The 27,891-nt window shown below is 48.7% G+C and overlaps 1 protein-coding gene across 1 annotated transcript in view; it reads right to left on the bottom strand.

Moving 5' to 3' along the window:
- dpys (dihydropyrimidinase) overlaps positions 1 to 27,891 on the bottom strand; it is a 97,956-nt gene that overhangs the window by 48,329 nt on the left and 21,736 nt on the right. The window contains exons 2-3 of the mRNA XM_038809988.1: positions 4,972 to 5,130; positions 1,141 to 1,320 (exon numbers count right to left, since the gene is read on the bottom strand). Coding sequence (XP_038665916.1) covers positions 1,141 to 1,320; positions 4,972 to 5,130 — 339 coding nt within the window. The remainder of the gene's footprint in view (positions 1 to 1,140; positions 1,321 to 4,971; positions 5,131 to 27,891) is intronic.

The following is a 27,891-nucleotide window of genomic DNA, read 5'->3' as shown; positions in this document are numbered from 1 at the left end:
TATCGCTATGTTTTTAAACTGATTGACCAACTTTCTTCCTGCTAATCACTAAAACTTCCAACTTTGGCCCCCAACATAAGTGTTACTAATTCAATCCCCTTCCCAACTCCTGACTAAGAATGTACTGCAGTTTGCAACTGCACTGTCCCATTCAACCTGAGGTTATGTTTCCTAACCCATTACCTCTATCATTAAGACTGCCAAATGCCGCCACCTCATCGTGGCAATTTAGCCCATATCCTGTTGAAATTTTCATTCGAACTTATATCACGTCTTACATTTTTTCTCGTCTGCCTTTCCTTTACTTTGGATCATTTAAAACTCTGTAACCCACAATCTTTCCTGTATTATTTTCGTGTTGACAAATATTGGCTTGTAGTCCCCAAAAACATGGTCTTGTCCCTCCCATCTTTGAAACTTCCTCCAGGCCAACTAGCCCTCTCCACAAACTCTGGTTGTTTGGCTTGGTTTCTTGTGCCCTTCCCTCCGCAGCACTATTGGCAGCCGTGCTTCTTGCAGCCGAGGCCCCAATGCTCTGGAAGTCCTTCCCTAAACTCCTAAACATTTCTTGAAAACTCAGCTCCTCCAAATATTTGGTTAACCCTCACAATATTTCTTTGGCTCATCAAGTACAGCACACAAGAAAGTAATTAACTTCATTATGTATGTGCTCCCACTTTACCACAATAACTCAAACTAATCCCACTGATTTTACTCCCATTATCTTTCATCCTCTTCTGCTTAACTACTTAACAATTTATCCTTCAAAGAGCAGAATTAGTAGGAATAGAGAGCCCAAAACACAAAATGATTCATGTTCTTGCACTGCAAATATAGAAAACCAACCTGTTTTGAAATGTGGAAAGTGCCAGATTTTCATTTGAATTCCTTAAATTGTAACAAAAGTCACTTTAATCTTAAAAAGAAAATGCAGCATTTGTCCGCCACGTTGACATTGTCGCCCCACAGCGTGCCGTTCGCTGGCGACGGAATTCTATACTCCCGCCTCTTGTCAATGGGATTTCCCATTGTAACCACCCCACTCCACCAGGAAACCCGCGGGCAGGAGTGGACGGCTGAAGAGAAAAGTGAATCGATAGTTTATTATACACACAAGGTCACAGTTTGGTTACGACTCACCTCCTCTATTAAATGTCCGTTTTCAGCGTGAACCTGAGCAATTGCTCCCAATTCCTTACAACGGCAGAAAACAGAGTACAGCTCATTATCCTGAAGCATAAAGACACCTTTATATGCCATAAACATCTTAAAGGAATTCACGCCTTTCTCTTTGACTAGAATTTCCATTTCATCTTTCACCTGTGAAAAAGCAGAAATAATGAGAGAGTTCATCACTCATCGAAAGAATAGCAAGAGCTGAAAAACCCCAAATACAAGATTTGTCTTGGGAGATGGCCAGAGGTTTATTATTATTTTTGTGACCAAGCTCATTCCCCATTTTTTTTCCAGCTGTCTCTGCCTTTCTGTTAATTATCTTATTTATCAAGTCAGACCTGTCTAATGCTAGTTTAAATTGACTCTTGAAGCTGTGCAAGCGCACTCTTGGTCTGGGGATGATCAATCTTTTCCTCGAAAAGAAGCATGTACTAATCAATTGTTACAGTGTATGGCTGTTGCAGGTCAGGTTCAGAATCAAGCTCCCAAAGGAAGGGACACACTTTCAGGAATAGTAAAAGGGAAGTGTCAGAGAAGGCACCCACAATTTTCTTAAAAGCTGAATAAACAGGTTGACCACGAACCTTGCCGACTGAAAATCACACAAAATGAGCTGGGATCGGGAGAGGAACAATAATGTATTAAAATGCAGGGCAGAAATCCCCTTTCGATATAAAATTTTGATTTAGCCAAGTCGGAAAATCTATTGATTGGGAAGTCTAAATCATTATTGTCAATTGTGAACAACAGCAGTCCCAGCACCGGTCCCCACAGAACGCTACTTCCCAGCTTTTGTCAAGCTGAGTAACTATTTAAATCCTTCTCTTTGTTTTCTGCATTGTAGCCAGTTTCCTAACCATTCTGTTAGTTGCGCCCCAATTCCATTAGCTCTATCCTTAATCATTTATCTATTATGTGGAACCTGATCAAGGCCTTTTGAAACATTCCAATATTTTACATCATGTAATTCTTCAAAAATTTCAAAAAGAGATTAGCCATGTAATACCTTCAGGTTTGAAATCTATGCTATGACCACTTCAATACATTTGCAGTTTTGAGCTGTTAATTAAGAAAAATGGTCTCTGGATATGTCCGATCAATCGGAGTACAAGATGCTGCTTGGGTTGCAAGCTTCACCATGATGCCAGGTGCCATTGATTGTATACACATTGCCATGCATGTGGCTCATTTGAACTTGGCCACTTCCCAAGAACCAAAAGGAATTTCCCTCCCTTGACATCCAGCTGGTATGAGATTCTATCTGACATTGGGGACCACCAGCGCCAGATGACGCAGGGACAGCCGGGGCTCAATCCAGCTGCCCCTCGCCCCAAGGTGAACCCCATGGCACTATGGGCACCAACCGGAAAGATGGGGTTCAGGGTGGCAACCCAGACCCATCCTATGGACTGGCGATGGTGGCCACCGGCTCCCCAGAGTTCCATCCTGGCTGCCGCCAAGTGTGCTGGGGCACTCCAGCCCCAGAGGACGCTTGCCAAGTAGCATGCTGGCTGCCTTCACCTCTGATGAGCATCCTGGGGATACACTTAGACGTAGCGATAGAGCAAGGAAGGCCAAGCACATCAAGGATTACTGAGAGGGCACTGTGAGCGGAGTGTGCGTGGAATTGTGGGCTGGCACCGTCGGGAGACTGGGGCAGTACTGTACGAGAAACATTAAATACTACAACCAGTCTGGCTCTTTGTTCCACGATGCGGGCCGATCGCCAATCTCAAGCCCCCCCCTCCACCACCCCCCGGCACGCCCTGCCCACGCACAACCGGACATATATCAGGGCTGGGGCCCATTCTCTGGGTGATCGAAGGTTGGCTGCTGCGTGTGTGGTGTTGCTTTCCGCAGTGCTCAAGCACAGTGTCCATGCATAAAGGTGTGATTGGGATGCTAGGCATTGAGCATTGAGCCCCACAGGCTACATAGCCCGCCCACCCACAGGGATCCACTTGGGATGTGTGAAGTGTTCACTTAACCATGATTGCCAGTTCCCTAATAGCAATAGCCGTTAGCTGCAAGGCCAGAGCCTCTGTGGTCAGTGGGAGTTATGGGTGGTCAGTGGGCAAACAGGCAGGGGCTAGGGTTGCCCCCGGAATGGGAACACACGGTCCAGGGATTGGCATGGAGGACCCGCATACAGTCTACACTCCCCATCATGGCCCCAACCCTAGTTGCACCTGCCCCCGAGCACAGGGGGAGCAAGCCAGTGCCCCCTGGCTCATTGCCTGTGAGCGAAGGTGGCTGCTCACCTTCTCTGCTCCCCCAGCAGTCCATTCGCCAGGCTCACGTTTTTCAAAAGGAGTCAGCACCAGGGTGACCACTTGCTGCGGAGACCGCTGGATCATGGAGGCCATTGGATATGGAGTGACTCACGTTAATTGTATGGAAATATGGCTCAGGTGGTGATTATTGTTTTCCCGCCATGCTACTGCGGGATCCTGATTTCATCTACGGGAGCAGGCCAGTTGCATCGCAAACCGTTTGGAGCCCGGCGCGGTTCTCGTTTTCGGTCTCTCACACTATTCACCGACTTCATCACACTCTTGCTCAAATGCAATGAGGCCACTGAATTGCGCTCTTGTGTCATCTTCACTACTTGCCTTCCCACCTGTTTTTGCGTCATCCATATACTTAGCAATAGTACATTCACTTCCCTCATCCAATGTCATTAATATATTGTAAATAATTGTGGCCCCAGCACAGATACCAGTGGCACTCCACTCATTACAGCTTGCTATGCTGAAAATGCCCCTCTTATTCCAACTCTTCTATCAGTTATAGACAATCTTCTATCCATGCTAATATACTACCCCCTACACCATGGCTCTTAAGTGGCTTTTGTACAGTACGTTATCAAACGGTTTTTGGAAATCCAAGTATATTACTGGTTCCTCTTTACCTATCCTGCTCCTTACCACCTGAAAGAATTCTAATAAATTTGTCAACAAGAGTTAACTACTCGTGGCATGGCTATATCCAGTCAGGAAACTACACATGCACCGACGCACATACAAGCATGCGTATGCACGCATGCTCAGCAGATCTACAAGGGCCATGCTGCCACAGGGAACATATAGAACAGACCATAGGCATCCTCAAACAATGTTTTCACTGTCTTGACTAGCCTGGAGGACCCTTGTAATCTAGATGAGTGGGGGGTGGGGGGCAGTGGTCAAGGGGAAAGCTTGTCCCATAATTTACCAATTTACTAATGGAATTTAGAATTGGATTGCTTTTCAATGTTAAACTCATACCTTCAAAATAAAAAATGATTTAACATGTGCAGATTCCCAAGTTACCCGCGGCGAGGCATGGAATCACTCTCCCCTGCCTCAAGAGACCTCGGCAGGCGTCATTCAGTACTGGTCTCCGTGGATGGGGACCAGACGGAACGGCGCTCACGGGGATCTCCCAGGGGATCGGAATGTGCCCTTTGAGTCCTCATGCTCTCCCTTGCTCTGTGCAAACTTAAATTAAAATATGCAAACTTAACTTAAAAAGACTATCCTTCATAGTGCTCAGAGATCGTGGTGAGTCCAGCTTCGAACACGTTTAGAATGTGATTTATACGTACTGAAACCCAGGATGTGGCAACAAGCCACTGTCTTAGTTTTAAATCCCTGCATGCCTTACTCTCATTGGATGCTGTGGGGTACTTGACTATTGAGATTTGTTTTAAAAGTCCTGATTATTCTTGCTAAAATAGACTACAAATCGTTACAACCATGAGTAGGATTTTGCTCCTAGTGAAATAAATGTGTTAATCAGCACTTTTCACTGTACCTTTGCACTCCACCAGGTTACGGCCACATGAAACGAGTAATCACAACAGACTTTAGGATCTGCCCAGCTTCTCCATTTGTCGTAGGATTCCAACAAAGAGACACCTTTGTGGGGCACCACAAAGTCTAATATCATAGTGGTACCTCCAGCCACAGCAGCCTAGAAAAGAATGAAACAGTAGTTACCTTTACTGAACATATTTAGGTAAAACTAACCCTCAAGCAAACCGCTTTCAATTTCATTTTGCATCACAGTTAGTGTTATTTTCACTGTAGCGATGGAATCGAAGAGTTCGGTAAAGAAATTTAATGTAACTTAATGATATCAAGACCTTTCCTATCTTTATTTATCCAGAGATGTCAACGGTAGGCCGTTTCCAATAAAATACGTGATCCAGATTAGTCGTTCATAATAATCTCCTTTCCATTGAATGAGATTCTGAACCCTTTCACACATTTTTAAATTCTAGGTCCACCTCAATGGCACAAATTTAGAAGTACTTTGAAAAAGTAAAAAGAAAAGAACTTTCAAAAAGTAACGGCCAAACTATATTGCTGAAGCCCTGTAACTTCTTTGCTGACAAGCATCTGAAGTATGACATTTTGTGAAAGACATGGGAGGTACAAATTTGTCTGGGTGAGGATTAGCCTTGCATAAGCAATGCTGCCCCAGGGACCTGAGGTTCAATAGAAACAGATCCTCTAGCCTTACCACCATGGTCAGACAAGCAGTTGATGCTGGTTACACCTCCACAAGAAATATCAACTTCAAACTGCCCGCCCCAGAGAATTCCCCATTCTTGTTCAAATAGATTCTTTTAGTTCGCCTAAAAGGGCAGACAGGACAGAGACAGCCTCAGGTTAAAGTCTCATTCAAAAAGTAGCACTTCACCAATGCAGCACTCCTGAACTGGGGCATAATGCTGGATGATGTGGTCAGGTCTCTAAAATAGGATTTGAACACATGACCTTCTGATTCCAAAGTGAGACTGCTACTACTGAACAACAGCTAACACCCACAAAGGATTTTCATTTAAAAATAATTATTATGTTTCATTCAATAGTAGTGCAGAAGATCATTTAGCCCATCACATCTGGGCTGGCTGTTTTGAAAATCAATCGAGTTAATCCCACTCTTTCCTCAAATCCCTGCAATTTTCCTTCTTGAAAGTGAACCCGCAGAAAGCGACGGGCCCCAAAGGAGTCCCTGGGGGAGCATGGAGAGCCTGCACAGACCAGCTGGCGAGTATATTCGCAGATATCTTCAACACCTCACTCCTCCACTCAGAGGTCCCCACCCCCTTCAAGAAGACTACCAAAATACCAGTACCAAAGAACAAGGTAGCCTGTCTCAAATACTACCGACCGGTGACCCTTACGTCTGTTATCATGAAATGCTTCGAGCAGCTAGTCAAGAGACGTATCACTGCCAGCCTCCCAGACCGTCTTGATCCATTGCAGTTCACCTGTCACTGCAACCGGTCCACAGCAGATGCAATTTCACTGGCTCTACAATCAACATTCAAACTCCTCAACAAGGCACCTACGTGACACTGCGCTCGTAGGCTACAACTCTGCCTTCAACACCATTATCCCGACCAGACGTATAATCAAACTCTGCAATCTTGGACTTGACCCCACCATGTGTAGCTGGATTCCTCACCAACAGACTGCAATCTGTCAGGATAGGCATCAGCATCTCCTCCACAAGAGTCCTGAACACCAGGGCCCCGCAAGGATGTGTGCTCAGTCCTCTACTGTATTCCCCATACACACATGACTGTGTGGCAAGATTCAACTCGAACTCAATCTATAAGTTTGCTCTTGATACGGCTGTGGTGGGCCATATCTCAAACGACGACGAATCAGGTTACAGAAGGGAGATAGATATGGTTGCATGGTGTACCGAAAACAACCTCTCTCTAAATGTTGGAAAGACCAAGGAACTGGTCATCGACTTCAGGCTGCATCAATGGCTCCGAAGCGGAGATGGTCGATAGCTTTAAGTTTCTGGGGGTCACCATCACCAACAGTCTTATGGTAAACACCACTGGTCATACACTACGTGCTGGCTCCTCCCAGCAGGCGCTGTATAAAAGTGTATACTCTCCTGCGCTGCTTCCATTCTGGTTCTAACTGCAGGAGGCTTAACATCAAGCACAATAACGCCTCAATAGTTTCATCATGTCGTCTCGTGGTCATTGATGGTACATCAATTTATTGTGCTAGAATTTTAAAGATGAACGTCTTAATCAAGCCGGATAGCCTGGAGCTGAATCCTCACGCAGCCGAAGCCACAGCCACCTTCGAGCACTGGCTCGAAGCATCCACAGAAGTCCTCTCAGACCCGCAGAAGCTCCAGATACTCTACGCACGGGTGAGCCTACAAGTTTTCCCCCTCATTCGGGACGCGCCCACTTACACGGAAGCGATGGCAGCACTAAAAGGACAGTACATCAAGACTGTGAATCAAGTGTTCGCCAGGCGACTCCTGGCCATGAGACAGCAACTCTCAGGACGATTTCTTGCGTGTGCTGCAGATACTTGGCAGGAACTGTAATTGCTAGGCGGTGTCGGCAGTCCAACACATGGAACTGATAATCAGAGACGCCTATGTCATAGGCATGAAGTCCAATTACGTTCGCCAGCGATTATTGGAAGGGGGTACATTCGACCTTACAGAGACTGTACAGCTCGCTAACTCCCTAGAAGTTAGAGTGCGACATCTCTGACAGCGCGGCACCCTCGTGGGCGTCATGGGCCCCACCATCTTCCGACCCGGGTACGCCGCAAGCCTGCGCTGCGCGGCAGCCAGCTAACTCCGGAGGCCCAAATGCTATTTTTGTGGCCAGAACAAGCACCCCAGACAACGCTGCCCAGCGCGGAGCGCGACCTGCAACGGGTGTGGCAAGAAGGGCCACTTCGTCTCTGTTTGCCAGGCCCGATCAGTCGCTGTGGTTTCCAGGCCCAGCATCGCTACACCCTCCACGTGCGACCCAGGGGCGCCGCCATCTTCACCGCCGGCCGTCACGTGCGGCTCGTGGGCGCCACCATCTTGGATGTCGTCCGCCATGTGGGCGCCTCAGGACCACTGCTCGCCTGGCCGTTCACGGGCCATCGATACCGCCGCCACCGCCGATCAGTCCAACAACTCCCAACAACTTCTGCAGCTCGCTCCCATCACCCTTGATCAGTCTCGGCCCCGCAACCTCGCGACCACTACGACGACCGTACGGATCAACAGGCCCGAGACGACCTGCCTCTTCGACTCCGGGCGCACGGAAAGTTTCATCCACCCTGCTACGGTAAGGCGCTGTTCCCTCCCGGTCCTCCCCATCACCCAGAAAATGTCCCTGGCCTCCGGATCCCATTCTGTACAAATACGGTGGTACTGCGTCGCGACCCTCTCCGTACAGGGTGTAGAGTACAGTAACTTCAGGCTCTACATCCTCCCCCATCTCTGCGCTGCCCTGTCACTAGGTCTCGATTTTCAGTACCACATCCAGAGCCTTACTCTGAAGTTCGGCGGACGCCTGCCCCCCCCCCCCCCCCCCCCCCCCCCCCGTTACTGTCTGCGGCCTCACGACCCTCAAGTTCGATCCGCCCTCACTTTTCGCAAACCTGCCTCTTCGACTCCGGGCGCACGGAAAGTTTCATCCACCCTGCTACGGTAAGGCGCTGTTCCCTCCTGGTCCTCCCCATCACCCAGAAAATCTCCCTTGCCTTCTTCCAGACCTTTCCATTGGGCAGAATAGCTGGGAGATTAGCTGGAGCTGGGGGTAGCTGTGCCGGCAGGGAGTGTGGAGGGGGGTGGGGGGGGGGACGCGGTCAGTGTCTACTGATGGAGTGGGGGTCCGGGGAGGCATCAGTGGGGAACAAGCGGGTGCCAGACCCCGGAGGGAAGCCGTGTCTTGCCTGCCGTCGGAGTGCGCGACATGGGCATATCGTGGGTTCGTGTGTAGCAGTTGGACCCTCTCGACCAGGGGGTCCGTTTTATGGCTCCTCGCATGCCTCCGGAGAAGAACAGGTCCCGGAGTCATCAGCCAAGGTGGAAGCGAGACCCCAGAGATGGACTACCTGGGGAAGACAAACAAGCGGTTGTGAGGGGTCTCATCCGTGGCCGTGAATGGGAGTGACCTAATGGAGTGGCGGGCATCGGGTAGGACCTCCTGCCAGCGGATGGTTGGGAGACTTCTCAACCATAGTGCTAGAAGGACAGCCTTCCAAACTGTTGCGTCCTCCCTCTCCACCTGCCCATTTCCCCGCGGGTTATAACTGGTCGTTCTGCTCGAGGCATTGCCCTTGCTGAACAGATACTGACGCAGCTCATCGCTCATGAACAATGTACCCCGGTCGCTGTGGATATACGCGTGGAAACCAAACAGGGTGAAGATGCTGTGCAGTGACTTTATCACAGTGGCCGAGGTCATGTCGGGACAGGGGACGGCGAATGGGAAGCGGGAGAACTCGTCGATGACGGTTAGGAAGTAGATATTGCAGTTGATGGACGGGAGGGGACCTTTGAAGTTCGCGCTTAGTCGCTCAAAGAGCCCCGAGGTCTTTACAAGGCGAGCCTTGTCTGGCCGGTAGAAGTGCGGTTTGCACTCCGCGCAGATCTGGCAAGCCCTGGTGATGGCCTTGACCTCCTTGGTAGAGTAAGGTAGGTTGCGGGACTTGATAAAGTAGGCGAGCCGGGTAACCCCCAGGTGACAGAGGTCATTGTGGATGGCTCACAGGCGATCCTCCTGCGCGTTGGCGCACGTGCCGTGGGACAGTGCATCTGGGGGCTCGTTGAGCTCCCCTGGACGATACCTAATATTTACGTGGAGAGTTCGATCCTCTACCTCAAGATTTTATTATTTTAATTTTGCCCCATTGTGCATTATCAAACATGAAGGCTACCGACCGTTGGTCGTTGACGAGGGTGAACCTCCTACTGGCTAGGTAGTGCCTCCAGTGCCGCACAGCCACCTTGGCTTGTGCCTCCTTTTCGACTGCAGAGTGCCGGATTTCGGAGGCGGTGAGGGTCCGGGAGAAGAATGCTACTGGCCTGCCTGCCTGGTTGAGGGTAGCAGCCAGGGCGCTGTCTGACGCATCGCTCTCTACCTGGAAAGGGATAATTTTGTCCACCGCGTGCATAGTGGCCTTGATGATGTCGCCCTTGATGCGACTGAAGGCCGACCGGGCCTCAGCCGTCGGGGGGGGAATGTCGTGGTCTTTATGAGTGGGCGGGCTTTGTCCGCATATCTGGGGACCCACGGCACAATAGGAGAAATGCCCCAAGCACCGTTTGAGGGCCTTGAGGCTACAGGGGCGGGGGAGTTCCTTAAGGGGACGCATGTGGTCGGGGTTGGGACCTAGGACCCTGTTTTCCATGACTTAGCCGAGGATGGCTAGTCGGGTTGTGAGGTTCGTGTCATGGTCCTGCTGATCATGGCCGCAGATGGTGATATTGTCCAAGTACGGGTAAGTAGCCCTCAGGCCGTACTGGTCCACCATTTGGTCCATTGCCCTCTGGAAGACGGAGACCCCATTTGTGATGCCAAAGGGGACCCCGAGGAAGTGAAAAAGCCGGCCGGCTGCTTCGAACGCAGTATCGGGCCGGTCTTTCGGTTGGATAGGGAGGTGGTGGTAGGCAAATTATAGGTCGACAGTGGAGAATACACGGTATTGAGTGATTCGATTGACCATCTCTGCTATGCGGGGAAGGGGGTACGCATCGAGCTGCGTGAAGCGGTTTATGGTCTGACTGTCTCGTCCACAACCATCCGTTTCTTTTCCCCCGACCGTACTACCACCACTTGTGCTCTCCAGGGGCTGTTGCTAGCCTCGATGACCCCCTCTTCCAGTAAACGCTGGACCTCTGACTTGAAAAAGTCATATCTTGGGCTAAAAGATGGCCGCCGCCAAGATGACCACCCCCATGACTCGCACGAGGCTGATGACGCATCAGAAAGGGGCGTGTCCGACCAGTGCGCAGCCGCGTTGTGGGGCCCGCAGGCCTGTGAGCTCAATTTACGAGCCTGGTGAGCTTTTTGTTTCTGGGCCTGGCCAGGCAGACCCTCGCGAAATGCCCTTTCTTTCCACAGTTGCTGCAGATGGCAGAGCGGGCTGGGCAGCGTTGATGTGGATGCTGGCCCTGCCCACAGAAATAGCACGGTGTGCCCCTGGTCTGGGCAGGTCGCCGTGCGGCGCTGGTCCGTAGCTTGGTCGAGTATGCGGAAGTCCGAGGGGGGCTCGCAGGGTCCGCGGGGTACGTTCCTAGGTTGTGGCAGGCCACTTCCAGTGAGGTGGCAAGCGTTACTGTGTCCTGAAGGTCTTTAGCTCCTGCTTAGAGTCGTCGCTGCCCGATATAGGTCGAATGGATGCTGGACACGAAGGCGTCTCGGATGTGCAGGTTCATGTGGATTTCCCGTCACATCCTGATGGTTGCGGTTACTGGCGAGCGCGGTGAGCTTTTCCACGTACTCGTTCAGCGTTTCCGGTGAGCGCTGCCGGCAGGTAGAGAGCAGGTGACATGCGTGTACCTCACTTATGGGTTTGACTAAACGCTTTCGCAGGATCTCGATCGCCTCATCGTCTGTGGTCACCTTCTCGGTCATGGCGGAGATTCTCTGGCTCACCCAGGCGCAGCTTGCGAGGCCCTAGGATGGGAGCTTCCGATAATTCCAGGCAGGCCACAAAGCAGCAGAGCCAGTACTAAAAATTTATTTGGCCTCAGGTGTCCGTGCTTCCAGGTTAAGCTTTTCTGGTTCAAGAACGGCGTCCATTCTAACGTAGTCTGCTTATTAAATTGTAGTACCCTCAATAACGACACAGGAGTATGGAATGGTGAATGAAGGCTTTAATAAGCAGAGAACTAGCCAGCTACAGAGACGTGTGCTTACCGAGTGCCGCCTACAGGGCGTCACCTTATATACGGCTCCCTGGTGGGCGGAGCCGGAGTCCCCCAAGGTTCTAAACCCGGTCTTAACACCTACGTGGTGTTCAGGGTACAGTAACCATTCATCACATACTGTGTACGTTCCCTTGGCCACAAAAAAATACTTTTCACTGTACGGTACATGTGACAATAAATCAAATCAAAATCAAATTTCTTTCTATTCAATCTTTATCCAATTCCCTTCTGAAGACTACTACTGCATCTGTATCCACCATCTCATTAAGCAGCGCATGCCAAATCCTAACCACTTGGCCATAAACAATTCCCCACATGGTGCCTCTGGTTCTTTTCCCTGACAACTGATTATCAACGCTTCAACTATTGAAAACAGTTCCTCCATTTACATCTTGCATGATTTTAAACATGTATCAAAACTCTTCTTAGCCTTCTCTATTGTGAGGAGAACCTCAACTTCTTCTTAGACTCCACGGCGGTGCCAGATAATTGGAGAATTACAAATTAATAGTCACAAGGACAAATGCTAAGTTAATTAAGGAAAGCCAGCAGGGACATGCGAACTAAAGTGGAGTTTTTGATGAGTAACAGAGAGGTTGATGAGGATAATGTTGCTGATGTGGTATACACGGACTTCCAAAAGGTATTCGGTACAATGCGGCACAACAAACAGGTGAGCAAGTTACTGCTCATTGAATAAAAGGAACAATAGCAGCATGGGTATGAAATTACCTCAGGGTTTTCAAATTCAGGGTTGTGACCCGAGGGTGGATCACGTGCATACCAGATAGTGCCCAGGAGCCTCTTAACTAACATGCCCAAGTGAGGTGAGTATCTCTGGGATGGTGGAGAGTGTTGGAGACAGCGAGATGGGCAGTCCCTGGACTGGTGCTTCAGGGTGTCTCGAGCTGTGCTTTGAGGGTTCCCGCCAGTGTCCTCCTTCGGGCAGCTGTATGGGTGCTTGCAGGTGGTGCAGAGTGGAGATTCGGTGGCCCCTAGGTCGTCCTCCCATCTCCCCTCCCCCACCTCCCACCCCGGAGGTAGGGGAGGGGGGTTGGGTTTATGGGTGTGTGGGACAGGCATTAGTGCCACGGGAACAATGCTGCCTAATCACCCTGGCAGGCCGGAGTAGGTTGTGTAGTTTCTTACCACACTGCTGGCCGGTCCTGGCGCTCATGACTTCTCACACCTGTGACCAAGCACAGTGCACAGCGGTGGGTGGCAACCACCTCAACGCCCCAGAGTACAGGGGAGCCCACCTTTCCTCCACTGCATCGAGTCGGGTCTCCAGCTCAACTTCTGTAAATCGGGTGCTGCTCTCCTTGCTGCCATCTTGTTGGCTGGGATGACTATGTGTGGGGAGTGGAGTGCTTATATGAGGCTGTAGATCATCAGCCTCTCGCGTGTCAATCCTGACGCGGGCGAATCAGACACCCTTTTTCATTCGAATGGGTCATGTTCCATGTGGCCCCCGTGCTAGCCCATTAACGATTGGTGGATTGGTCTTGGAACTATGCCAATTTTGCTTTCGTAGAACACCGCCGATTCAGTCCCATGGTCAACACTACAGTTTCTGGCACGGAGAATTCCGCCGCATGTCTCTCTCAATCAACCGTTGCAAGGATCCGTTCTCAAAGCCGTCGTGTCTAACACCGTATGTCGATAACCTGTTGTGACAAACTGATTGAAAAGCATTTTAAATTATTAGATGAATTATTGAAACTTCAAAAAAAAAAATTTAGAGTACCCAATTCATTTTTTCCAATTAAGGGCAATTTAGCCTGGCCAATCCACCTAGCCTGCACATCTTTGGGTTGTGAGGGTGAAACTCACACAGACATGGGGAGAATGTGCAAACTCCACACTGACAGTGACCCAGAGCCGGGACTGAACCCGGGACCTTGGCGCCATTAGGCAGCAATGCTAGCCACTACGCCACCGTGCTGCCCTGAATTATTGAAACTTGACCTTTCTTGGGTTAAAAGCAGATCCAAAATAGGTACCAAAAAAAACACATCACATATTTGGGCACTGTGATGAAACATGCTACTTTAAAACTACCACTCCCTACAGATGTGAGGTCTTTATGATTCGCTTTGGGATTGGTTGTATTACTGTTGAAATCACATTGATGGGTTTGCCACAAAGGCAGCACTGTTGTCCAAAACTTTAAAGAAACGAGCCCAGTGGCAATGGATATCCAGCACACAGGCGATTCAGGAGTTCAAACAGGTTCTCGTACAGGCACCACCAGCCTTTCAGGCTCTCGACCCAGAACTTCCCTTTGCACTGAAATTAACAGCAACTACCTCGACAAGCTCTGCTGTTCTGGTGCCGGAACGACATGGCAGACTTATGCCCATCGCCTATGCTTCACAGCAATTAACTTCAGTGGAACAGGTTCTCTGTGCGTGAGCGCCACCTTTTGACAATTATTTTGGACTGTCCAGTATTCTAATTACGTTGTAGTTCAAATCCCCTCACTATCCTGACATCATATTCAACTTTTATTGGATGGACGTATAAAAGACAGTGCAGACAGCCACGCAGCCACAACCGCAATTGTTTGATGGATTCTGTTTAAATTTTTTAAAATTAAAGTCCATTGCAACAAATCCCCACAGGGAAACAGAATAGCTGATAAATTGGCAAAGGAAGGAAGCTCAGGAAAGAATTCCCTGGACACCAGAAATTGCAAATGAGCTGGAAAGAAATACTGAGCCTGTCTGCGCAATGATGGTTAATCAGACGCAAGTCAGTGGCCTAACTGAAGCTCAGAAAGGGGGACGATAATTTAATACAATTGGCTGCAGGAATCACACCCTCATCGCACAACATATGGAAAGAAAAGATTCAGGAGAAAGATGGATTTGGGCTAAAAGATAATAAATATGCAGTCCCCACACAGAATTGGAACCAAATTATACATCAATTCCATGATTTACAGGGACACTAGGGAATTGAAAATACAGTTGAAAGAATAAAGAAAAGGTATACTGGACCATTCCATATTGTAGATACAGGGCGCGATTCAACTAATATGGCCACAAATTGAAAACGATGCAAAGTGCATCATAGAAAATTGAATAATTTGTGTTCAAAACAACACCAGCCACTATGTTAATAAAGCAGCCCTCAGACATACTCAACCGGTGGAGGTCCATGGACTAGTCTCCAAATTGACTATGTGGGTCGTCTGCCACAGTGGGGGGGGGGAGAATGGGTTGAAGCTTTTCCTACAACCTCAAACAGGGCAATGCTCACTGGTAATATTCTGGTCCAACAGGTAATATTCTCGTCCAACAAGTTTTCTTACTCAGTGGGGGCTGCCTCCGGTATTGAATCTTTCCCACCCAAGTTATGCAAAACACCTAAGCAACTGCTAGTGATTGATGAGAAATTTGACTCTGCCCAACACCCACAATCGAGTGGAATTGTGGAAAGGATGAATCGCACTTTGAAAAAATATGCTCAGAAAAACGGTGCAGCGAAACAGCTCCATCTGGAATACAGTACTGCCTTTTGTACTCATGATCGTTAGAAACACGACCACTATATCTACAGGTATATCCCACATATGGTAGTGACCGACGCCCCACGAGAGGGTTAGACATGACTGAACCAAGAGGTACAAAGACAGTTCAGCACGAATTGGAAATTGTTAAGGCAGCAGAAAGGGCTCAGTTAAAATGGGAAAGAAGAAATGAGTAAAGCTCGTTTTATGCTACAGTCAATTTTGTAGAATTTGAAGTAGGCCAGAAAGTTAGGATCAGAATCTATCAGCCTGGGAAATTCTTGTCACAAAGGTATACCGGACCATTCCTTATTGTAGATACAGGGCGCGATTTAACTAATATGGAACAAAGTCCCAAAGTGAGTGCGTTTAGTCGCCTGTTTTCCAGCGCTCTCAGCTCCGAAGTGACCCGCCCTTCCCAGCCCAAACACACGGTGGGAGCCTCTTAAGAAAACCACCCCCCGCCTCCACATCCTCCCCAACACCCATGCAGGGCACCCCCAGCCCGATCACACAGTGGCACAAAATGCAGCGTGGCACCTTGGCAGGTGGCACCAGCAGTGCCAAGGTGCCACCCTGCCCAAAGAATATGCAGCTGGGTGCCTTCGATCCCATGGGAGACCCCCACGAGTGCCGTTCCATCTGGTCCCCGTTTGTGGAGACAGTACAAATAGCGCCGTCCAAGGTATCCGAGGCAAAGGGGATAAAATCCCAAAGCCTCAGGTATCTTGGGAATCTGCACATTAAAGTAATAATAATAATCTTTATTGTCACAAGTAGGCTTACAATAACACTGCAATAAAGTTGCTGTGAAAGCCCCCAGTCACCACATTCTGGAGAGACAGTGAGACTAGCTGTCAAAGATCAAAGAAGAATTACAGCACAGGAACAGGCCCTTCGGCCCTCCAAGTCTGCACCGATCCAGATCATCTATCTAAAACTGTCACCTATTTTCTAAGTATCTGTATCCCTCTGCTTCCTGCCCATTCATGTATCTGTCTAGATACATCTTAAATTACGCTATCGTGCCCGCCTCTACCACCTTCGCCAGCAATGCGTTCCAGGCACCCACCACCCTCTGCGTAAAGAACTTTTCACGCATATCTCCCTTAAACTTTTCCCCTCTCACCTTGAACCCGTGACCCCTTGTAATTGAGTCCCCCACTCTGGGAAAAAGCTTCTTGCTATCCACCCTGTCTATACCTCTCATGATTTTGTAGACCTCAATCAGGTGCCCCCTCAACCTCCGTCTTTGTAATGAAAATAATCCTAATCTACTCAACCTCTCTTTCATAGCTAGCGCCATCCATACCAGGCAACATCGTGGTGAACCTCCTCTGCACCTTCTTCAAAGCATCCACATCCTTTTGGTAATGCGGCGACCAGAACTGTACGCAGTATTCCAAATGTGGCCGAACCAAAGTCTTATACAACTGTAACATGACCTGCAAACTCTTGTACTCAATACCCCTTCCGATGAAGGAAAGCATGCCCTATACCTTCTTGACCACTCTACCAACCTGCGCAGCCACCTTCAGGGTACAATGGACCTGAACACCCAGATCTCTCTGTACATCAATTTTCCCCAGGGCTTTTTCATTTACCGTATAGTTCGCTCTTGAATTGGATCTTCCAAAATGCATCACCTCGCATTTGCCCGGATTGAACTCCATCTGCCATTTCTCCACCCAACTCTCCAATCTATCTATATGCTGCTGTATTCTCTGACAGTCCACTTCACTATCTGCTACTCCACCAATCTTAGTATCATCTGCAAACTTGCTAATCAGACCACCTATACCTTCCTCCAGATCATTTATGTATATCACAAACAACAGTGGTCCCAGCACGGATCCCTGTGGAACACCACTGGTCACAGTTATCCATTTTGAGAAACTCCCTTCCACTACTACTCTCTGTCTCCTGTTGCCCAGCCAGTTCTTTATCCATCTAGCTAGTACACCCTGGACCCTATGAGACTTCACTTTCTCCATCAGCCTGCCATGGGGAACCTTATCAAATGCCTTACTGAAGTCCATGTATATGGCATCTACAGCCCTTCCCTCATCAATCAACTTTGTCACATCCTCAAAGAATTCTATTAAGTTGGTAAGACATGATCATCCCTGCACAAAACCATGTTGCCCATCACTGATATGGCCCATTTTCTTCCAAATGGGAATAGATCCTAACCCTCAGTATCTTTTTTCATTTCATTTTTCATTTCTCCAGCAGCTTCCCTACCACTGACGTCAGGCTCACCGGTCTATAATTACCTTGATTATCCCTGCTACCCTTCTTAAACAAGGGGACAACATTAGCAATTCTCCAGTCCTCCGGTACCTCACCCGTGCTCAATGATGCTGTAAAGATATCTGTTAAGGCCCCAGCTATTTCCCCTCTCACTTCCCTCAGTAACCTGGGATAGATCCCTTCCGGACCTGGGGACTTGTCCACCTTAATGCCTTTTAGAATACCCAACACATCCTCCCTCCTTATGCCGACTTGACCTAGAGCAATCAAACATCTATCCCTAACCTCAACACCCGTCATGTCCCTCTCCTCGGTGAATACTGATGCAAAGTACTCGTTAAGAATCTCACCCATTTTCTGACTCCACGCATAACTTTCCTCCTTTGTCCTCGAGTGAGCCAACCCTTTCTCTATTTACCCTCTTGCTCCTTATATATGAATAAAAGGCTTTGGGATTTTCCTTAACCCGGTTTGCTAAAGATATTTTGCCCTTAGTGTCCAAAATTCTATGATTAACCTAGGACAATAGTTCGGCACAACATCATGGGCCTGTTCTGTGCTGTATTTCTCTATATTTGATGACCCCTTTTAGCCCTCTTGACTCCTCATTTCAGATTGTTCCTACATTCCAGATATTCTTCCAAAGCTTCCTCTGTCTGCAGTCGCCTAGACCTTATGTATGCTTCCTTTATCGTCTTAACTAGTTTCACAATTTCACCTGTCATCCATGGTTCCCTAATCTTGCCATTTCTATCCCTCATTTTCACTCTAATCAACCTTTCTTTAAAAGCCTCCCACATATCAAATGTGGATTTTCCTTCAAACAGCTGCTCCTAATCCACATTCCCCAGCTCCTGCCGAATTTTGGTATAGTTGGCCTTCCCCCAATTTAGCACTCTTCCTTTAGGACCACTCTCATCTTTGTCCATGAGGATTCTAAATCTTACGGAATTGTGGTCACTACTCCCAAAGTAATCCCCAACTGAAATTTCAACCATCTGGCCAGGCTCATTCAAAGAATAAAGAAAAATTAATCTTTATTGTCACAAGTAGGCTTACAATAACACTGCAACGAAGTTGCTGTGAAAGCCCCTAGTCACCACATTCCGGAGAGACAGTGAGACTAGCTGTCAAAGATCAAAGAAAAATTACAGCACAGGAACAGGCCCTTCGGCCCTCCAAATCTGCGCCGATCCAGATCCTCTATCTAAAACTGTTGCCTATTTTCTAAGGATCTGTATCCCTCTGCTTCCTGCCCATTCATGTATCTGTCTAGATACATCTTAAATGACGCTATCGTGCCCGCCTCTACCACCTTCGCTGGCAATGCGTTTCAGGCACACACCACCCTCTGCGTAAAGAACTTTCCACGTATATCTCCCTGAAACATTTCCTCTCTCACCTTGAACTCGTGACCCCAAGTAATTGAGTCCCCCACTCTGGGAAAAAGCTTCTTGCTATCCACCCTGTCTAGGATCCCCTTCGACCCAGCTCTCGTTGTTGGGTTTCGTGAGAAACAGATCTTCGATGGAATGATACCCAACCTCCTATCCCTGGCATATTACTGATACGTGGATGATACATTTGCAATATTTAGATCTGCAGCTACAAGTAATAATTTCCTTGATTGTCTTAGTGATCTCCATCCTGTGTTCCAATTCACCTTTGAAACGGAGCAGTCAAATTAACTCGCTTTCCTTGACGTAATAGCTGAGAAATCTGCCAGGGGGTTCTCTATTGCAGACCTATTGCAAGCCTACCTTCACTGGTCAATACAAGAGTTGGGATTCTTGCAGCTCCATGTGCTACAAGATTGTCGTTATTGGCAACCTCATAAATAGGACCCAAGCCATTTGCTCACCATACAAGCTTGATGCTGAAATAGGAAAATCAAAGAAATCCTGCAGGATACTGGCTACCCTTATCAGATAATTTTGTGCTGTATATCTCGCAAATGCATGAACAAGCCTACGGCCATCAAATTCAGCCTTGATGTGTCCAATCTACCTCAGATTATCCTAGAAGGACAGATACCTCAAAAGATTTGAGCAAATTAAGATAGCTGTTTCATGCTACTATTATGCAGTTGCAACACAGATACATAATAGAAAATAGGAGCAGCAGGAGACCTTTTGATCCTTCGAGCCTGCTCTGCCATTCATCACAATCATAGCTGATCATCCAACTCAATAGCCTAATCCTGCTTTCTCCCCATAGCCTTTGATCCCATTCTCCCCAAGTGCTAGATCTAGCCGCCTTTTGAATATATTCAAGGTTTTAGCATCAACTACTTCCTGTGGTAATGAATTCCATAGGGTCACCACTCTTTGCGTGAAGAAATGTCTCCTTATATCTGTCTGAAATGGTTTACCCTGAATCCTCAGACTGTGACCCCTGGTTCTGGACACACCCATCACTGGTAACATCTTCCCTGCATCAACCCTGTCTAGTCCCATTAAAATGTTATAAGTCTCTATGGGTTTCCCCCCTCATTCACCACTAACAGGTTATCGTAAAGCTAAAAGGACATTTTGCCTATCGCACAAATGAGTAACGTGGTGTATGAATTTCGTGCCAATGTGATGTTAGGTATGTAGGCTGTACATCCCAATGATGGCAGATCATAAACAGCATGTACCTTCTCCACTGTTTGCAGTGGACAACTGCACACCTTACACAACCAGCGTCTGCGTGCAAAATCGGTGATTGGACAACATTTGCTAAATGATCCTCAATGCGTTAAGAATTATGCTGACAACCAATTTCAAATGGTCAATTGGGCTCATATTTGCATGTACTGGAAGCTACACTTTAATGCCCAGAGTCCTGTTCTTTGCAGACAAAGAACATTTACAAGCATTGCACCTGTTAGAGCTAATCAAAAAAGTGACAGCCATTCGCTGGTTCATTCCTCCCCAACACCAGGTCCAGTATGGCCCCTTCCCAAGTTGGACTATTTAAATACTGCTCTAGAAAACCCTCCTGGATGCTCCTTACAAATTCTGCTCCATCCAGACCTCTGACACCAAGTGTATCTCAGTCAATATTGGGAAAATTAAAATCTCCTATCACCGCCACCCTGTTGCTCCTACATCTTTCCATAATCTGTTGGCATATTCGTACCTCTATCTCACACTTGCTGTTGGGAGGTCTGTGTGGTGATATGCATCATTGTAAATACACAAGGGGGTAATGTAAATACATGTAGTCTAGATAGACACTAGAGGGAGCACCAGAGACATGACACACAGACATTCAACCAATAGGCCAGTAAGATAGGACACGACCAATGGGCATTCACGACAGACACAGAGGTGACACTACCACAGGAGGGCATTACACCAACCCATATAAAAGGACACAGCACACATGCTCAGTCTCTTTCCAGTGGAGACACTTAGTGAGTAGACAGGGTTGATTTGAAACACATCACACCCACCACCTGGATTGTAGCAGACTGGTTCATCAGTCTGAGTAGCTATAGCAGGATTAACAGGAGAGTGGAATCCAAGTAGGAGAATCGTTAACAGTTTAATAAATGTGTTAAAGCTATCTCCAAGTCTGAACCTTCCTTTGTCAGAGTGCACATCAAGGAAGCAGCTTATGCCAAGTCAAGAGCATAACAAAACATGGTACCAGTGAGTGAACTGTTTAAATCCTTATAGTTACAACTCAGCAGACAGTGACTACCAGCAGCAGCACCCTGGCACGATGATGTTCGAGATTCTGGTTCCACAGCAGCTCAAGTACCACGGCAAACTCAGTGAAAACTGGCGTGCATTCAGGCAGAGATTCGAGATCTACCTGGTAGCGTCCGACTTAGGTGGCGTGGCGGGTGCAGAGAAAATAAAGCTTCCACTTACCATCGCGGGTCCAAGAGCTGAAATCTTCCAGACCTTCAAATACTCAAAGGGGAAAAACAAGAGCGACTTCCAGGCAGTCCTGGACACATTCCAAGAATTCTGCGAGGAACATACAAGAAAAAACAGTAAAAGAGGCGCCAACACTCACCACGAGGCGAAGGTAGGATTTCCATTGAAGAAAACGGCAGTTTTAATTGGCTGCCATCTTGGAAAAGGAGCCGCACATGCGCAGTTGAGAAAAAGGCCCCAAGTAAAGGAACAGCGATCTGCGCATGCGCAATCGCATCCTGCGACCTACATCACACGCTGAATGATGTCAGAGGCAACGGACCACTCCTACTTAAAGTGGAAATGTCCCAAAACACGGGAAAAAAGTTTTAAAAGCCGTAAAACCCGATTCTTTCACCTGGAACGACAGCACAATGCCCAAAATTCGACCAGTAGCTGAAAGTAACCTCCACAGAACCCTGCAACAAGCAGTCAGCACTGCCCAAAGAGATGATACAGTCCTTGAAGACTATGACTCTGACCTTAAATTCTTCTTTGAACATCGCGAGCCCAATGCTAGCTCCGACACAAAACGTAATGATATGGTCCTAGAAGACAACGACTCAGACGATGATTTCATCTTGGGAGGTGGCTACTCCAGTACCAAATCCGAACCGCAACTAGAGGTGTTGTACATTGAAGACCCCGACGATGAGTTCTTCGGATTGCGGAATCTTCAGCCCAGCATATACGACATCCCGACTCTTGAGTGCAGGATTATGCTGCGGCCTGACGCCAAGAGACAGAGAGCGGTACAACCCCACAGAGAGCAGCCTGCTGCCACACAGAGTGGTCCACGCACCGCAAAGAGTCCCTGACTCCACAGAGAAAGCGATGAAAGACTCCACAGTGAGACAACTGCACGTCTCCACACAGAAAGTGACACAAGCCTCCACAGCGAGCGCGTGGACAGCCTCCACGATAGAAGCAACTAGCAACGTTAGAGCCAGGAGATCATGTATGGGTACAACCTACAACTGGAGGATGGTCTTGCATGGCACGTGTGATTCTCTAGGCAGCTCCACACTCGTACATCGTTCTAACAGAGGGCGGTTCAATCCGGTGAAAGATTCGTAGAGTGCTTTTCAAAGTGAAGACAGCTCAACCAGTTGATGAGGGGGAGCCAGTGCATGTGGTTTATTTGGACTTTGGCTTTTGACAAAGTTCCACATAAGAGAGTGGTGTGTAAAATTAAAGCCCATGGGATTGGGGGTAGTGTATTGAGATGTATAGAAAAGCAGTTGGCAGACAGGAAAGAGGGAAAGAGTAGGAAAAAGTGGGCCTTCTTCCGAGTTACAGGTAGTGACTAGTGGGATAGCGCAGAGATCAGTGCTAGGACCCCAGCTATTCACAATATATATTAATGATTTGAATGTGGGAACTAACTGCACCATCTCCAAATTTGCAGCTGGGTGGGTGAACTGAGAGGAGGGTGTAGAGATACTTCAGTGTGATTTGGACAAGTTGAGTGAGTGGGCAAACGCATGGCAGATGCAATATAATGTGGATAAATAGGTTATCAACTTTGGTAACCAAAACAGGAAGGCAGGTGATTATCTGATTGGCTATAAATTGAGAGAAGGGAATGTGCAACAAGACCTGGGGGTCCATGTTTTCAAAGAATTTCATAGAATTTACAGTGCAGAAGGAGGCCATTCGGCCCATCGAGTCTGCACCGGCTCTTGGAAAGAGCACCCTACCCAAGCCCATACCTCCATCCTATCCCCATAACCCGGTAACCCCACCTAACACTAAGGGCAATTTGGACCCTAAGGGCAATTTATCACAGCCAATCCACCTAACCTGCACATCTTAGGACTGTGGGAGGAAACCGGAGCACCCGGAGGAAACCCACGCACACACGGGGAGAACGTGCAGACTCCACACAGACAGTGACCCAAGCCAGGATTCGAACCTGGGACCCTGGAGCTGTGAAGCATTTGTGCTGTCCACAATGCTACCGTGCTGCCCAGCAGACAAAAGCGTGCGGAGCAGGCTAGAAGGGCCATATGGCCTCTTCCTGCTCCTATTTTCAAATCTTTGAGAGCTACATATTCAAACAGCGTCTACAAGGTAAAGATGAATATTTCAATGCCTTCTTAACTAACCTCCGCCTGCTAGCGTGTCCTGCAACGTTGGTCATATTGCTGACTCCATGATCAGAGATCAAATCGTTTTTGGAGTTCACTCTGATCCTCAGAGAGCAGCTGCTGAAAATCAAGCATATGACCCTGCCAGTCGCGACTGAAACATGCACAGTCCATGAGCACGCCAAAAATCGCTACGCCCAGTACAAATCGGCTGACAATGAGAAGCTTGCCTCCCACGAGGCAGAGAGTGTGCAGGCCATCTCCCAGATGCAGCGCCTCAGCATTGATTAAAGCGGTCATTTCGCATGCTTTTCCCAGGGCCCCACGCATACGCGATACGAACGGGTAACGAAGCGGCCGACACCTGCACTGCGCATGTGCGACGACGCGCGGAACATCAGGACGCCGACGTCATCGAACTGCGACAACACCCTCTTAAAGAAACACTGCCCTGAAAGAGGCAGGCGATGTTTAAACTGCGGGAAGCCTGGACACTATGCAGCCTTGTGCAGGTCTGCACCACCAGTCAGGGGCCAGCGCTCCCAATTCTGACGATGGCATGTTCAAAGTGTGCAACAACGATTACAGGATTTTGATCCTGGCAGCACAACGGATCTAGAGGAAGAATGCCTGGACTCCGCCTACTGTGTGGGCATCATTACCAAATGTGAATATGCCACATCCAACTCATCAGAAATTCAATCCATCCTCGCTGTGGATTTTGCGGACAAATGGCATGCGGTGATGCAGGTCAACCACTGCTCCATCCAGTTCAAGCTGGACACAGGTGCTTCTGCCAACCTCCTCTCACAGGCAGATTTCAAACGCATGAAGAAGCCCCCCCAAGGTCCTTCCAGCAGCCTGCAGGCTCCTGGACTACAACGTAAATGCCATCACGGCACTGGGAATTGTGCCATCTACTCATCTCCAACCGGAGCCCCATGCACGGTTACGTTTTGAAATTGTCAAGCCAGCCAGGGCATCCCTACTTGGCACGCATGCCTGCAAGCAGCTGAACCTCGTGCAGCGGGTTTACATAACAACATCCTCCAATGTGGATCTTCAGGCCAGCATTGACGACACCCTCGCTCAGTATCCGGAGGTGTTTGACGGGATGGGTATGCTGCCATAGCGATACAAGATTCTGTTACAACCTGATGCCAAGCCAGTGGTCCATGCACCACGCCGGGTCCCGGCTCCGCTGAGGGAGCGCCTGAAGGCACAGCTCAAGGATCTTCAGCAACAGGGCATCACTGGGTCAGCTCGATGGTATGTGTTAGAAAGCCTTCGGTAGATCTGCGCATCTGCATTGATCCCAAGAATCTCAATAAGAATATAATGCATGAACACTACCCCATCCCGAAGCGGGAGGAACTCACCAGCAAGATGGCACACACACATTTTTTCACCAAGTTAGATTCGTCACATGGATTTTGGCAAATCCAGCTGGATGAGTCCAGCAAAAGGCTCTGCACCTTCAATACACCATTTGGCAGGTATTGCTATAATCGTATGCCATTTTGCATTGTCTCGGCATCAGAGATCTTCCAACGCATCATGGAGCAGATGATGGAGGGCATTGAAGGGGTTCGTGTGTACGTGGACGACATCATGATATGGTCCACGACCCCTGAGGAGCATGTTTCCCGTCTCCAGCACCTATTCCGCCGTGTCCATGCCAATGGCCTGAAGCTGAACAGGTCCAAAAGTTGCTTTTGCATGTCGACACTCAAGTTCCTAGGTGACCAGATCTCTCAGCAGGGCGTGCGCCCGGACACAGACACGGTTAAGGCCATCGGAGCCATGAAGGTCCCTGAAGCCAAGAAGGCGGTGTTGCGCTTCCTGGGCATGGTCAATTTTCTGGGCAAGTTCATCCCAAACATGGCCTCACACACCACGGCCCTACGAAACCTGGTAAAAAAGTCCACTGCCTTTGAGTGGAAGGCAGCACCTCAAGCACAGTGGTTGGAGCTGAAAGCCAAGCTCACCACTGCACCCACCTTGGCATTTTTGACCCAGACAGGGAGATGAAGATCTCGACAGATGCGAGCCAGGATGGCATCGGTGCGGTGCTGCTTCAACGCAATGACACTTCATCCTGGCCACCAGTAGCCTACGCATCGAGGGCCAAGACGCCCACCAAAACAAAGTATGCACAAATAGAGAAGGAATTCCTGGGTCTTCTCACTGGCATTCTCAAGTTTCACGACTATGTCTATGGTCTGCCGACATTCACTGTCGAGACGGATAATAGGCCTCTGTCCACATTGTCCACAAGGACCTGAACGACATGACGCCTCGGTTGCAGCGCATCCTCCTCAAACTCAGAAGTACGACTTTGACTTAGTGTACACGTCTAGCAAGGAGCTCATCATCGCTGATGCATTGTCCCGCTCCATCACCTTGCCTATTGAACCGCTGGAAATCATACGGCAGATTGAATCACAGGTGCAGCTGTGTGCTAGCACCCTCCCGGCGTCTGATGAGAAGGTAGTTTGTATCTGCGAGGAGACAGCCAAAGACTCCCTCTTGCAGCATGTCATGCACCACCTCGCCAATAGCTGGCAGAAAGGGCAGTGCCCTCAATTTTACAATGTAACGGACGACCTGACAGTGATTGATGGTATCCTCCTCGAGCTGGACCGGATTGTCATTACACTCAGTCTCCAGAGCTTGGTGCTCCGCCAAATCCATGAGGGACACCTGGACGTCGAGAAGTGCAGACGCAGAGCCAGGCAGGCTGTCTACTGGCCCGGTATTAGCCAGGACATCTCGAACATGGTCCTCAACTGTCCGACCGATCAACGCTTCCAGCCAGCGCAGAGCAAGGAGACGCTCCAGCAGAATGAAATAGAGACCTCTCCGAGGTCCAAGGTTGGCATCAACCTCTTTCGTGCGAATGGTCGTGACTACGTGTTGATTATTGACTATTTCTCCAATTACCCAGAAGTCGTGAAGCTCTCAGACCGTCATCAAGGCCTGTAAGGAGACGTTCTCCAGGCATGGTATCCCACTCACTGTCATGAGTGACAATGGCCCGTACTTCAACAGTCACAAGTGGTCATGTTTGTCAAGTCATACCATTTAAACATGTCACTTCCAGCCCACACTATCCGTAGTCCAATGGGAAGGTTGAAAAAGGGGTGCACATTGTGAAGCTCATCTGCAAGGCCGCGCTGCTTGCGTACAGGTCGACCCCACTGTCCACTGGCATGTCACCGGCTCAACTCCTGATAAACAGGGACCTGCGGACGACACTTCCAGCCATACACTTGCCCAACCTGGATCACCTCCCAGTGCTGCAGAGGGTGCAGCAGCTCCAAAACCAGCAAAAGCAGGGCTATGATGCTCATGCCACCGATTTGCCCATGTTATCCTGGCAGACACTGTCAGGATCAAGATACCGGATGGTGGCTGGTCTGCTCCAGCTGTCGTTGACGACAGGCTGCGCCCCGCCCGTATGTTGTACGTATGGCCGATGGTTCCGTTGTGCGATGAAACAGACAGGTACTGCGCAAAGTTGCCTGCCCGCAACCGCTTTCTTCTCTGTTTCCGTCCGTTGTTTTGCCACCTCCTGATACCTCGAACTACGAGGCCACCAGTCAGGCTTCCATCCTGCCTGTCAAGGAGCCGTCGTCCCCACCACCACCTCTCTGACAGTCGACAAGGATCAGACGCAAGCCCCAGAGACTGGATTTATGAACATTTGTTTTGTTTGCTATGTTCTGTTTTCTCACATTAGACAGCTGTCTTCACATGTAAATACGTTCACATATGCCAACGCTTGTAAATATGTTAATATATGCCACCACATGCAAGTACGTTCCCATGTGCCAACAAAACATAAAAAAAGAGGGGAGATGTCATGATATGCAGATAATGATATACAGACAGGCAGCTAATGAACACAGAGAACAGGTCATGACCAATGAGCAGGCAAGACACTCAGGGGTTGTATCTCACTATAAAAGGCACGAGGCACTCACACTCCGCCTCTTCCCACTGATGAACATCTACAGAGTGAGTCAGGGTGTATGTACAGTATCACACCTCCAGCATGTGGCTAAGAGCTAGTCTGGTTCAGTCAGACAGAGTAACCACACTTAGGTTAGCAGAGAGTCGAACTCATAGAGAACTGTGCTAACTGTGCTGCTGGTCCAATAAATCAGATTGAACTAACTTCAAGGTCTGGAGTATCTTTTGGTTAAAACTGCATCCAATTGCAGCCTGTGTTATCCCAGAGTACATAACATAT

The sequence above is a fragment of the Scyliorhinus canicula genome, chromosome 10, assembly GCF_902713615.1.
Source record: "Scyliorhinus canicula chromosome 10, sScyCan1.1, whole genome shotgun sequence".
Classification (NCBI taxonomy): domain Eukaryota; kingdom Metazoa; phylum Chordata; class Chondrichthyes; order Carcharhiniformes; family Scyliorhinidae; genus Scyliorhinus; species Scyliorhinus canicula.
This window is presented reverse-complemented; position numbering and strand designations above follow the sequence as displayed.